The following is a 14156-nucleotide window of genomic DNA, read 5'->3' as shown; positions in this document are numbered from 1 at the left end:
ATTGCGCACCACTTTGAGGACGAAGACTATGATACGCGATTGTATAAAAGGATCATGTATCCATCCAATAAATTCACTAGCCTCCTGCCCCGACGACATAATGCGAGGGGGGGGGGGCAGTGTTGAAGGTGATGGGAGAATGGGAGTCGGAGAACCTCCCCATGTTTCTGTCGTTGGGGGAAAATTATTATGGGGGATGAACGCATTTCATGGGTCATGGGGGATCATCATAAGGGTTACCTTGGGGGATGAACGCATTTTCAAGGATTTCTCATCTCTTCAAGCTTCCAACTTTCCCTGAGCTTGTGCCTCAATTCCCTTCAGTCACGTGATTAAAAAAAAGCCCAATTATAAACTTTGAAAGACGCCTCAGTCGCGAGATTACCACATTTCCGCCACGTGTTCCAAGTTATCCAACCCCGGGCCGTTCACAAACGAAAGCAGGAACGAAGCAAAAGCGGCTTTTATTTTTGCCAGCATGCAGAGAAAAACGTGGTTGCAAGGACTGGCGTTTTGAGCGCTGTAAGCTACGAGAACAAAAAACACGTCGCTCTTTAGAAGGCGTATCGGAATAATTACAGTTCTCACGCGTAGTGCGTCTCTCGCAAACATTCGCCACTGTTACGCTCCAAAGAAAGACAATAAAAAAACGGGCTCGGAAAACGGGTGCAATTACGGCTGAATCATCGTTGTTAGACTCATGGGCATTTGCCACACCTTCCCCAGCCGTCCCTCTGTGCCTTAACTTTAGTCAGCCTCCCCCAACAGAATGATCTGCACGAAGCAATAAAGCACCATCTTGCGACGTCCAGGTGAGGTATCGTTAAGCAAAGCGGCATTCTTTCCCGAATAATTGCGTCGAGCCATTACGCTACGCTCAACGTGCATCGGGGCAGCGAGAGGAAGAAAAGATAGCCGTAGGTAAAGGAAAGTAAAAATATTACGACGGAAGCTAGCAAAACTAGTAAACACACACACACACACACACACACACACACACACACACACACACACACACACACACACACACACACACACACACACACACACACACACACACACACACACACACACACACACACATACGCACACACACACACACACACACACACACACACACACACACACACACACACACACACACACACACACACACACACACACACACACACACACACACACACACACACACACACACACACACACACACACACACACACACACACACACACACACAAAGAAAGCTCGCAATAACTCACGATCTATGTCTCTTCGAGCCGCGCAGAGATCATTACAACTTCGCGCGGAGCCAGTCTGAAATTAACCGCTGATGAGCGCAAAGTTAGCGTGCCTTTAATGACAGCGTACACACTTCCGTGGCGCTCGAGCGAATGCGAGTCTTTTTTTTGCGCAGGATAGCTTTTGCAACGCCCAATGCAGTCGCTATAATTTTGCCCGCTGCACCCGTTCGCTCCACGCCGCCGCGAATTCCGGCGGAATTCTTTGACAGCAAACAAACCTTCTCCCCCCCCCAAAAAAAAATAATAAAAAAAAATTCCAAGCTGTGTGAGGCGGGTGAGCGGATCGTTTCCAACGTGCACCCTTCTTTCTTGGTTATTGTCGACGGTTTCGAAACGGCGTTCCCGGACCTGCAACTGTGTTTTTGCTCGCTGTAGCGAAATAAGGAAATGTTACGGAGGCGCCATTTTGTCGCGTTACGGCGAACTTCTCTTTACTGCCCGCACTTCCTGAAGTCATAAAGCGTCAAATGGAGAAAAAGGTAAAAGCGTATAAACTCGTGACGTCATCAGAGTGCACATTTCGTCGAGTTGCTTCCACGAAGCAGCTAACCAAGCATCGTCCGGCGTTTTATTATGTTTTTTTTTCGAAGCATGAGAGGAAATATAACGAACTGCGTGTGTGTTTTTTTTGTTATTAGATGGACAGTGAAAGAGAAAAAAAAACACCCCCCAAAAAATGTTCGCTGTGTCAAAGAAAATGCGGAGAAACCTAGTTAAGGGATTGCTTTTCGTTTTAGTGGTGGGGACGATAAATAGCGTAGAAAATATGATTTGAACTCATAGATCTGTGCGTTGCAACACCGCCTCATAGCTCTATTGCAGTTCAGTGGAGGTCAACATAAACCACAGCTTCATCGCTACTGTCTGCATGTAAAGGCTCGATGTATTATTGTCGTCTGCAAACAAACAAACAAACAAACAAACAAACAAACAAACAAACAAACAAACAAACAAACAAACAAACAAACAAACAAACAAACAAACAAACAAACAAACAAACTGCAAATAGAATAAAAAAGGAGGAAAGTCTACATAATTTTTTGTTTTGTCTTTTGGGCAGTCGTATGTAGGACAGACTAGGTCGTGCTTAATAATAGACTACGAGATCATACGTACGCCGGCAAAACGTGATCTGAAAGTGGGAACCTCCCAAGGCACTACTCGATGTGTGCGTGTGCTTGTTAGCCAAAATTAAAAAAAAAAAGAGGCATTGTGCTTGCCACGAACTCTAAGTAAAAACACCAACGAATTGTCGAAACACTCCACGTGGCTTCGACATTGCACGTGTGTCCCCTTACCATCTTCTTGTTAAGTGCTAGAAAGTAGGAGTATAATTAGAAAGTAGAACTGCTGTAAAAAGAAATTGCGCGCATGCAACCATTCCTTAAGAAACGCCATGTGACCCTGCTTTTTCTGTGAAGCTTGTTTGCTTTTGCGAATAATTAGTTTCCGTCGTCTTCATTCGCTAACTGACATTCTGTGCTTCTGGGGTGCTTTTTTTCTCAGTTCACACCACCCACACTCGTATGACATCAGTGTTCAACCATTCCTGATAACTACCTGACCCACTACAGTCATTAAGAGATCATATATAATCCTAGATTCTCCCAGTTGAAAGTAAAGGTCTACCAAGGAAACGGGACCGCATTAGAAATGTTTTTTTCGCAGTCTGTACGCTGCATAAATACGTATCATGAGTCACACAGCTACAGCATAAAGTATACTAAGTCACTTCACGAGTGATAGAATGTGGAGTGGACTGAACAGTCTTTTTCAATCTCAACGTTGCATACATGGATGCAAGAAGTGTAAGCAGCGCGCGGGTCGACATCAGGTTCGGTCTCATGTACACTGACATCGAAACATTTGAGAAAGACTGAGCCCGTAAAACGCACCAGCATTGAGCTTGTCGCTTAGGAGGCGAATTCCTCTACAGTAAGGTACTGGGACCCAAGAACAACTACTGCGCTTTGGCATTATCGCAGTCAAGGTGGACCTGCTGCCCTCAGCCGCAAACTGCAATGGACTACACCGCAATATGCTCACCTTGTGGATACTGCGGCTGATGTTGAGCAACCATAGCTCGGCCCTTTGTAATGAGTTGGCAGCTTTCGACTATCCGCTCGTTACGCAATTCACGCGCCTGTTGTGATTCTACGCTTCTGTTACGCAATATTACATCTGTTAATTTGACTCTTTTCCCGACATGACGACTGTATAGGGTCCTTTTTCAAGTGGCGTGTCTCTGTGGTAAAATTGTTGACTGCCACGCAGAATACTCGGGTTCGTTTCGGACTTGAACACTGACCTTTACCCGATATTTATTAAGGTGACGTGGGTTTTCGTACCGCACGTCTTCTCACGTCTTCGTGCCGCCTTGATAATGCAGTGCAACCCGTGCATACAGTAGCGCTTGCTCGGCCGCTCACCTGGAATGAATTTCCTGTGCCGAAGTAGATGGGCACGAACGCGAGCCAGATGATGCAGGTGGTGTACATGGTGAAGCCGATGAACTTGGACTCGTTGAAGTTCTCGGGTATCTTGCGCGTCTTGATGGCGTATACGGTGCACACGCAGATGAGCATCATGTTGTAGACCAGGGACACGAGGAAACTGGAGTCCTTGATGCGGCACTTGAGGATCACCTGGTCGCGCTTGCCGTCCGGGTGCTCTCGGCGCACACTGGGCGGCTCGACCACGAACCACACCACGCTCGCCACCACTTGCACCGAGATCAGCATGAGCGAGATCACCACCTGCACCGTTCACGGCAAGAGGGACTGCTATGCTGTGATCTTTCGAAGTAATAATGTTAGCACTCCTCGGAGAAGAAAACGAGCAAGTAGGTGAACACACGCGCATCTGGCGGGGAGCCATAGAACGCGTGAGGGGTGCAAAATAAGGGATCGAAAGAGAAAACTCTAACTGCAGTGAATGTCCAAGGTTGTACCATAATTTACTGACAAATGATCGGAAAACCAAGTCCACAGTTCAGCATAATGATACTGCAGCTGCCTCTTTACGCAGGTTCTTTCGCTGCACTTGCAAAGCGTTAGATTTGGTTAGTCTCCTACTCTGTTATTTTGCTTGCCTCATGCAGTGCGTCACTTCGTTTGAGATACTGAGTTTTCCGAGACTTAATTCTTGTTTCAAACGCCCAGCTTTGTGCTTATTTGTGAGTTATCTAAGCACAATACTTTTTAGATGATAATGAAGTATGTTAAGATAGACCAATTAACAATAAAGACTTCTTTCTTTTTATGTAAATTGGTTGTGGGGAAACGGTGAATTAATCATTATTTATTAGTACACCGCGTCCGAGCATCGTAACCTGGCACCGCCGGCTTCGAGCAAGTGTCGCCGACACTGACCTGAGACTTTGGACTGATGAAGGACGGCCTTCGCGCCGACCGTCGGGCGCTCTCGAAGATGCGCGAGATGCGATTCGTCTTGGTGAGCAGCGCGCTGTAGATGATGGAGAAGCCGAGACCGACGCCGAAGCGCTGAGACGCGCACGACGCCGGCGCCGGCTTGAGCAGCAGTACGAACGTCATGAGGTAGCAGATGAGGATGCCCGACAGGAGCAAATAGCTGAGCTCGCGACCCGAGGCCTTCACGATGGGCGTCTCGTTGTTGGCGACAAACACGGCCATCGTGGCGAGCGTGAGCACGATGCCGAGGCACGCGATCACCACCGGCACCACGGCGAAGATGGAGTCGAAGCGCATGTACTGCAGCGTCAGGTTGTAGCAGCTGAGCTTGTGCGCGTACGGCCAGCGGCCGTCGCCGCAGTCGGCGCACGTGTACTCGTCGAGCACGTACTGCCACGGCTCGCAGCGGTTGCAGATCCAGCAGCAGGTGTCCCCGGCCTGCACGATCTTGATCTCCCCCACCCCGCACTGGGCGCTGCAGATGGACACCGGCACGCGGCGGCTGTTGCGCGCCCAGCGGACCTCGTCCACGTTGAGCTGCAGCTCGTCCAGCCAGCGGCCCACGGCGCGGTACTCGTAGCGTGACGTGTTCGGCTGCTGCCGCTGGTAGTTGTAGATGCGGTACGGCGCCAGGCCGTCGCCCTTCGGGTCGAAGCGGACGATGCTGCCGGCCATGTCTGTGAGAGAGAACGTACGGAAAGACGATGTTCATCGGGAGTACTTCATCATAATCGTATCATCAAACTGACTACGCCCACTGCAGGGCAAGGACCTCTCCCATGTTTCGCCAATAAAAGCGGCCATGTGCTTGCTGCGACCACGTTATCCGCGGAATCTCCTTAATCTCATCAACCAAGTTAACTTTCTGCCTCCCCCTCGCGCGCTTGCCTTCTCTTGGAATCCAGTCGGTTACTCTTAATGACTCAGCGATAATCGTGCCTAGCGCCACATGCCCTGCCCATGCCCTTTCCTTCTTCATTTAGACAAAGATGTCCTTAACATCCGTTTGTTCTCTGACCCGCTCTGCTCTCTTCTTGTCCCTTGAAGTTACACCACTCATTTTCCATTCTAGGGCTCGCTGCGTTGTAGGGGTACTTATGGTTGGCTAACAATCACAAGGTACATCTCGCTGGCCCACAAGGCAGAGAAGGTCCTTTTGTGCTCTTTGAGGACGACGGGCCTGCGTGAACGCCTTTGACTTTTGTAGTGCAACCCACACGTACGCGTCAGAGCATTTGTTGCTCATTCACTTCTTTCCTTTCCTCCTCTCCTTCTCATATACATATTCCCTTTTCCCATTTACCCAGCGTAGGGTAGCCAACCGGACATGTTTCTGGTTGAACTCACCGGCTTCTTACTTCCTTCTGGCACAGTGTACATGATTAAAAATCAAACAGCGCGAATTCAAACGCAGACAAGAAAAAACGGTAGAAGACAGCGTTCTCAATGTCTATTAAAGGTCCGCGGACTCATAAACTTCAGTAACGAATACATAACGTTTGCTACATCTGCGAAGCGACAAATGTAACAAGAGGTCAAGGTCAATACATACAACCGCGATCGAAAAATTCGGCAGATCCGACGTACCGTGGGAGTCGATGTTATGCGAAGCATGCGGCGGGTAGATGACTGTGGCGTAACTTTTTTGCTGAGCGACACGTTACAAAATGGTGCTAAAGATTTGTATAAATTTTATACGCACACATATATGTTGAAGAGCCGCATATGTGTTATATAACCAGTTGTTTACGGTTGGGTAACGCTGCCAATGGCAACGTGGGTATGACCAACACCAGAAGCGGTAAGCTGATATGTAGAGTACGTGTCCCGAGAACGCACGCACGTTTCACGAACCCGTGTGATGTGTGCAAGTAGTTCTTGACAGTTGTTGAACAAGGGCATCATCACCGTGATCATTGAGCACCAGCAGCTGGTCATGACTTGTTATAGGATCCGGTCGTGATCGTGGCGACGAGGGGTCCATGTGTAGTGAAGTGTGTGGTATAGTAGAGCTGTTGGAATTCGTGGATGCCTCGGTCATTTCGTCGACAAATTGTCTGTCGACAGAGCCGGCGACATGTCGGAACCTGAAGCCACCCTTTGCGTTGGTGAGGTACAGGCCGTCGAGGCTGGTAGGCCTGGATAGTGCTACGTAGACCAACATCAGTGGATGGTGTTTGTCGTATTTGTAGACTACCTGGGCGTATGTGGCCTACGTAGCCTAGTCTACAAAGCGGCTGTCAATCAATCTGGCATCATCCTCGGTCAGCATGAGGCCATCGCCCAGCCTCGTAAGAAATGAAGGGGACACTGCGTCGTTCTGGCGGACTAAGTGCACTTTACGGTGCGGTGATGTGGATATCATAAGTAACTTTCGTTAATGTATTCCTCCGGGGTCGAGCAATGCTTCAGTATAGCTTGGTGAATCAATCATAGGAATACAAACGTAATGTTTATCAGACTGCTATAAAAGCGGAGCCAACACTGGAACTACAGATGTTAATCTGATATGACGCCTGTATCGTAGGAGTATCATGTAGTGCTTATTGCTTTCTTGTATAATTAGATAGCCAGCACCACAACCACAATTGACGTTGCACCGATATTACGCCTGCGTAGGCTGTTTTTACAAACCAATTTATAGACCTGGCGTGGCTCAGTGGTAGAATACCCGATTGCCACGCAGAATGCTTGGGTTCGACTCCTGCTAGGATCCTAATTTTCATTCTTTCCATTCGTTGAGTCAACGCTGCCGATGTTGGTTTTCCGTAACGCTATAGCATTTAAGTTAACAATGTCTGTTCTCGCCGTTCCTGGGTAGATATAAACTGTCAATCACCTGTGGCGCATACCCGTACACCGCGGCCCGTGGTAAACGGGTATGTGCCACACGTGTCTAGTGGAAAGGGTTTGACGACGTACGCGACAAGATTTTAACGTTATTCATGTCATGACCCGGCAGTCATATTCGTCAAATCCTCTTACCCTCCCATGCAAATTTTGGTCTACACCAAGTTAAGGAGGTGATCATGAGAGCACCCAGACGTAGGCGGCTAGATAGATAGATAGATAGATAGATACGTAGATAGAAACGCTCAAAGTGCCAGAGGTTCGCTAAGAAATGCTTCGCATTTAAAACAAGCTGCAAGGAACAAAGATCCTGGTGAAGAAGGTTCTTTTTATTTCAGTTACGGCGCAGGAACTAAGACACATTAGTACACGGAAACTTTCATTTCGTTATTTACGCATGGGGGATCTTTCAAAGTTCAAAAACTCGCAAAAGTTGGACTTTGCGTGCTTCGCATAATTAGTCTTTCTGTGTGCGATATCGACGCGCCTAGAAGACCGAATTGTAAGGAAAAAAATGAGTTATCCTTGCGCTGGCAACAGAAAGCTAGCGTTACGCAGGAAACTTCGACTGAGCAGTCTCCACCGAGTTTCTGCGGACTCGCTCGGACCCAACTTTTCAGATGCCGCTTTTTACTCCAGCAGCTTTCGGGAACGCTGCAACTTTTCCAAAAAAAAAAAAAGCGAGAATTCATTCGCGCATCGCTGATCGATGACGTTGCGACACGTCCACACACGTCAGCGCCTCCTCTACAGAGGAGGCGCTGCACACACACACACGCGCACCCGTCAAAGTGTCCACGTTGCGTTCTTCGTCATGTCGACGTCCGAAAGGCGCGGTCTAACACTAGCGCAGTGTCCCGAGGCGTTGTTGCTGCAGATTTGGGACAAACGGCGCTTCCGTCCGCTCGCATACACGCTCCTGTCACCACTCGTCATTGTCGTCTCGTTTCACTGTCATCACTCGCTCTCGAGTCTGGGGATATTGTAATTTTTCTATTTCCTCCGTAACAGACATTAAAACAACAACAACAAAACGGCAGGACAGAAAGCGCGGGAAAATAGGGGTCGTCCCGGAGCCTTCTTCGCCACTCGCTGCGTATAATGCCGGAGGCGGGTTAAGCATCCGGGAATGAAGAATGAGGCGGCGCGGACGATCTCATTCTTCAACCTCCCAGCGCGGAACGAACCCACCCACGTGACGATTGGTGGCGGGGAGGGTAAAAATTCGAAATCGCTACCCCACTTCTTTCTTGACATTCTTCTTGCGAAGCGCCTGAAAACGTTTCATTCTATCAGCGGTCTCATTCTATCGTCCGCCTCCCGAGTCTCGCTTATTATTTGTCTTTTATTTCTGTCATTTTTCGAGCTTCCCGTAATGAATCTCCAGCCGCCGAAACGTGATGCCGCCGTCGTCTCTCGGCCCTCTTACCGCGAAGAGATGTGATCAACAGAAGCAGCAGTGGCAGCCAACCGACGACGACGACAACGACGTTCGCATACGCAACGGGGCCTACACGCTTTGCAATCCGTGCTTTTCCTGTCCCCATATTCTCGGTGATTCGCAGTGAAGCGCAGCGAACGGCGCGTGCCCTCTCCGGTTTTTTTTTTTTTTTTGCTTCTCAGTTTCGCGAGTGAGAGATATTTAATTTGCATGTATAATGGATTGTGGGGCGAAGGAGAGAAGAGAAAGAAGCAACAAAATGACAGAAATTGCCGTACTCGCTTCGGAGAACGCAGTCCTGAATCGGGTACCAACTGCTTGGAGACTATAACGGCGCGCTTATGCTGAGGCGTGTGTCCACGCGAGCGAAAGCGATCTATACGAACTTTCAAACTAGTGGCGCGGCTGAAAGCTCGTCGGGAGGTCTCGTGACGCCAAAAAATGCGGACGTAATCGTTATTCTCTCCCTAGCTGTTGCTGCGAATGAACTGCGACCAGTTTTTTCTCGCGTGCCAACCTTTCACTACGCTTTGCAGTTCATCATTTTTTCTCCTTTCGTTCGTACTTTCGTACGCTATACGTCAAATTTGCAACCGCGCTTTCGAAGAATTTTTAGTCGCTTTTAAATAATTCATCACTTCCTTTCGGTCGGTTTTCAGCGCGTACTCCATCATTTTCGAACCAAGCCGCTTCTGTTTAGAGCGGCGAGTTGAAAAGCTGGCAGTTGATGGATTTCCGCCCGCTTATACCTGACCCGCGAGGGCCACATTTTGATGGCATTTAATGGCGCCTCGCACTTTCATTAAAAACCACCACTCTTGAGGTGAACGGCGCCCCTGAGCGAAGTAACAATGTCATATTTAAAAATGGCTCCAGTGTTGGATAGTAGTGATGACGAGATCAAAGTAGGAGTTAGCCTAGCAGACCTGGCCGGCGATCGCGCCGCCTGAGCGCGTATCTTTTCGCGTAGTACATTTCGACCACGTATGACTTAATCTATTCTCTCACAGAAACGTAGGAACACACCGGCACACTTTCATGTGCACTATTTATGGTTCTTCTGGGAATACCAGCTGTTCAAGCTGCTCGCGTTTTAGCACGCTGACTGGAAACCCACTCCATTGAGGAGAGAAGCGCTTGCAGAGCTATACTAAATGCTCCATGACGTCCAGTTCAAAGCACTCAATGCACGAGGTAGAAGTAGCGTTCCTGAATGTGAACATCCGTGCAGCAGTGCACGCTATTCTTGTCCTTACTCTGCAGACGCGAGTGACGACTATCCGTACAGTAACGTTGCCGTATACGCGACAGTTTCTCAAACAGTGAAACTCCGGTAAGGCTACCACGGGTTTCGGTATTTAAGCCTACCGAGTTTTAGCTCATGAACAGAGTGAATTACATGCTGGACTCCGGTAGTTTATCTGCTGCACAGATTTGCACCAGGAGTGCTGGTAGTGCGCAGAAGTGAGACATCGGTATTCAGAGAAACAGATGGGGAAAGGAAAACAAGGAACGCAGCTAGTCACAGTAAGATGCGGATCTGGCTGGTAACCTTATACTCTGCAAGGATTCGATGTCTTGATGCATAAGAGCAAGGGAAGTATTAACGAAACAAAGGTGTGTGCGTAAATGTAAGAAATCCAGCCTAAGCTGCAATTTTACGTGTTTCATTGCTTAAATTTTCAATAAGAACACCGACCGGTCCTTTGTAGTTTTTGAAGTGTTGCCACACCGAGTGGCGAGGCACTTAATGATAGCAGCGTAATTCGTAATTACCTTATATTTACGTAGTTGCATGCTAGCGACGCCTTGAAGCGCCCGCTTCAGCAACAACAGAAAGAAGGATTGCAGGCCTAGATAACTTTACTGCATTCATCCACGCGATGATCTAAGTGTACGGCTTGTCGAGCGCATGCATCAAATAGAGAGCGACCAGGCTTGAACGAGGTGACATTATGCGAGGTTGATTAAGCGATCACTAAGCTTTGTCATGTTGCAGTATCGCTTGAGGTAGTGTGATCGCAGATAACTAATTCAAACATAATCAGTGGACTGTTAAAGGAATAACAGCGAAGCTGGCTTTTTCTGGCTAATACCGTTGTTGTACAAAATCCAGCTTTGGTGAATGTTTTGAAGGTGAGCTGCACTCACCATGTACTATCGTAAGCAATATGAGCGGGAACACGCGAGCGCATGGCAAATGACCTCAAACCCGAATTCGACCGAGAGTCGCTTTTCCGCGAACTGGTGTCAATCCCACCACGCGTCTGTTTTTACGACAAGTTAAATGTATATGGCACAGATAGGAGCTTGGTATTGTAGCTCCTGTCGAAGTGTTCACGTGCAGCGAAAACGCAGGACCACGCCTTTTTATCTGTTTTCCTGTATCTTGATTTTGTGAGTGACACACGCACAGACAAGCGATTGCAAAAGTGGTATTTGGCGTGTAGCACACTGTCGCGCTCTGCATGGGCTACACACCTTGTAATTGCGAGCGGTTGGTGACGTACAGTTGGCTGCCGTTTTGCATCAGCACTATATCGAAGCCGGAGTGCCAACAGTTAGAAGAACGGCGGCGTCCTTTCTGTTTGTTTCCGACAGCGGCCGCCGCGAATCGCCCGCGTCGGGTTCGAGGCTATTTGCTACGCGTTCGCATGTTCGCGCTCATACTGCTCTCGTTGTATCACAGAGTAGCATGTTAGTGGTACCCTGGGACAGAGGGGCATTGTAATACCCATGTATATAGGTAAGCTATCATTCACCAAATACACAAATACAACGGCGTCGCTCACCTTCGAACGTGACGTTGAGCAGGTATTTCTTGTACAGCACTCCGCCGTCGATGTCGCGCATGGCGTTGCAGTAGACCTCATTACGCGGCTCGCAAAGGTGCTCCCACACCTTGTGGAGCGCGTGCGCCATGGCGTACACGGCGTCCAGCACAAATTGCACCTTGGTCTCCTGCTGGTAACCGACGGACTCGTCGAGTCGCAGGTTCTTGGAGCAGGTGGGCAGCGAGCTGCCGTTGCCGCTCCTCCTGGTGGCGGTCGCGGCCGCGCTGCCGGCCTCGTCGTCGTCCCGCACGACGCACTGGAACACGTCTTCCCAATACTCCTTAAACCACGGGTTGCGCCTATTATTCTCCACCGTCAAGTTGCGCATGTACGCGTCGAAGTCCGGTATGAACCGCGACTCAAGTTCGATGGTGATGGCGCCTTCGGCGACCTCCTCGAGCCCTTCGACGAGCTTCTCCTGCTTTCCCCAGCCGTCGCTGGCCACCCAGACGAAGTCCTCGCTCCGGTTGGCCCGCTTGGCGGCCGCCAGGACGCCACGCGCATCCTCGGCCCGGGTGAAGAGGACGACGCCGCGGGCGTTGGCCTTGAGCAGCAGGTTCTGGTAGATCTGGTCGAAGGTCTCCATGGTGGCGGAGTGCGGGACCTTCTCGTTGACGGCGATGCAGATGTTGCGCGCGCGGGCCTCCCGCGTGAAGGCGGTCATGCCCGAGTCGCCGTACTGGCCCTCGGACGTGACGAGGGACACGTAGGACCAGTTGAAGCGCTGCACCACGTCTACCATTGCTAGCGCCTGGAACGTGTCCGGCGGCACGGTGCGCGCAAAGAAGTCGTAGCGGGTCTTGTCGCTTAGCGAGGTGCCCGTCGAAGCGGGGCTGATCTGGGGGATACGAAAGAGCCGCAGCAGGTTGGCTACCTGGGTAGGAAAGAGATATGGCGGACTTCAGAAGTGAGATCCCTGGCAATGTAGAAATTTGGGCGAGTAGGTCCTTTCTCGGTGCATTACATTTTAATGGCTACCAAGTCACTGTGGGATTATCGGCAATGAACGGGCTGATCAAGCTGCCCGTTCAGCCCATACAGAGGACCGCGACCTGTCGATACCTCTTTCTAGGACAGACGCTGCTCGGAAGCTCCGCATGCTCGCTCGCCAATGCACCATGTCAAATTGGAATGAGCCACATTTCATGCATGCACGACTACACTCCTTTGATCCCACGTTAAGCCTTCGACTGCCATCAAGACTTCGCCGAGGTGACGCTACCGTTCTGTGTAGATTATGGCTGGGCGTCGCGTTTACCCATGTGTATGCATTTCGCATAGGGATGGCCGACACCACCGCCTGTGAACACTGCGGCGACGAAGAAACAATTCGGCATGTTCTGTGTGGCTGTCCGGAGTATAGCACACAGAGAAAATCTCTTTGCCATGCTTTCAACAAGTTAGACGACCAGCCTCTATCAGAAGAAAAGCTACTACGCCATCGTCCGGACATAACGTCGCAGAAGAAGGCTTTACAAGCACTGCTAGCCTTCCTGCGATTCACTGGCCTGTCAGAGCGCCTCTGAGCGGAACGCTCTCGTGTGTGTGTGTGGTTGTGATTGTTTTTTCCCTTATTATTTATTTTCTATCTCTCGCTGTAAACCCCCTATTCCCCAACCCCAGTGCAGGGTAGCATACCGGATACAAACTTCTCGTTAACCTCCCTGCCTTCCTCTGCTCTTTCTCTCTCTCTGGGCGAGTAGGGGATGCATGATAAATCACGGCGCAACCACCGAGATAAGGACGAACGGAAGAAGGACGAACAAGGCGCTGACTTACAACTGATTTATTTCCGTCAGAAACGCGCGTAGATAAGCGGCACCGAAGAAGAAAATACAACAGCATGAAAAGCAACTAAAAAGCCAAACCACTACTCGTTATCGACTCGTGATCTGGCAAGATAGTTAAAGGGACGCTAAAGAGAAACAATGAATCGGTTTAGATTGATAAATTCTACTTTGAGAACTATGATGTCGTTAATTTCACTATCATAGGTGTATTAATAAACGAGAAAATGAAGTTCAAAGTTTCATTTTTAAATTTCGCGCCAAAATCTCCACGCGTGACGTCACGGATTTGAAAGTGTATTTATCGTATTTTTGCGCCATTCGCTCAACAAAATTTCCTCATACTTGGTATGTTAACTCTGTGGCCCCCTCAAGGGACAGTGTACTTCATTTTTACCGTTTAGGAACTGCGTAGGCTCTAGTAGGAGCCGTCAAAATATGTGACGTCACGGCGAATGGTGGGGAAACTTCAAGGTGTCGTCGCCACCCACATTTTCTTTTTCTGCGATTTC

General features: G+C 49.4%; 1 protein-coding gene across 2 annotated transcripts in view; it reads right to left on the bottom strand.

Moving 5' to 3' along the window:
• The window catches only part of LOC119396747 (metabotropic glutamate receptor), a 35117-nt gene that overhangs the window by 19354 nt on the left and 1607 nt on the right, over positions 1-14156 (bottom strand). For both annotated transcript variants that reach the window (XM_037664053.2, XM_037664054.2), the window contains exons 2-4: positions 11816-12731; positions 4673-5409; positions 3731-4057 (exon numbers count right to left, since the gene is read on the bottom strand). In XM_037664053.2, the coding sequence (XP_037519981.1) occupies positions 3731-4057; positions 4673-5409; positions 11816-12731 (1980 nt within the window). The remainder of the gene's footprint in view (positions 1-3730; positions 4058-4672; positions 5410-11815; positions 12732-14156) is intronic.

Source organism: Rhipicephalus sanguineus, chromosome 6, assembly GCF_013339695.2.
Source record: "Rhipicephalus sanguineus isolate Rsan-2018 chromosome 6, BIME_Rsan_1.4, whole genome shotgun sequence".
In the NCBI taxonomy this organism is placed as follows: Eukaryota; Metazoa; Arthropoda; class Arachnida; order Ixodida; family Ixodidae; genus Rhipicephalus; species Rhipicephalus sanguineus.
The sequence above is the reverse complement of the archived record's forward strand: the minus strand, read 5'-3'. Positions and strand labels throughout refer to the sequence as shown.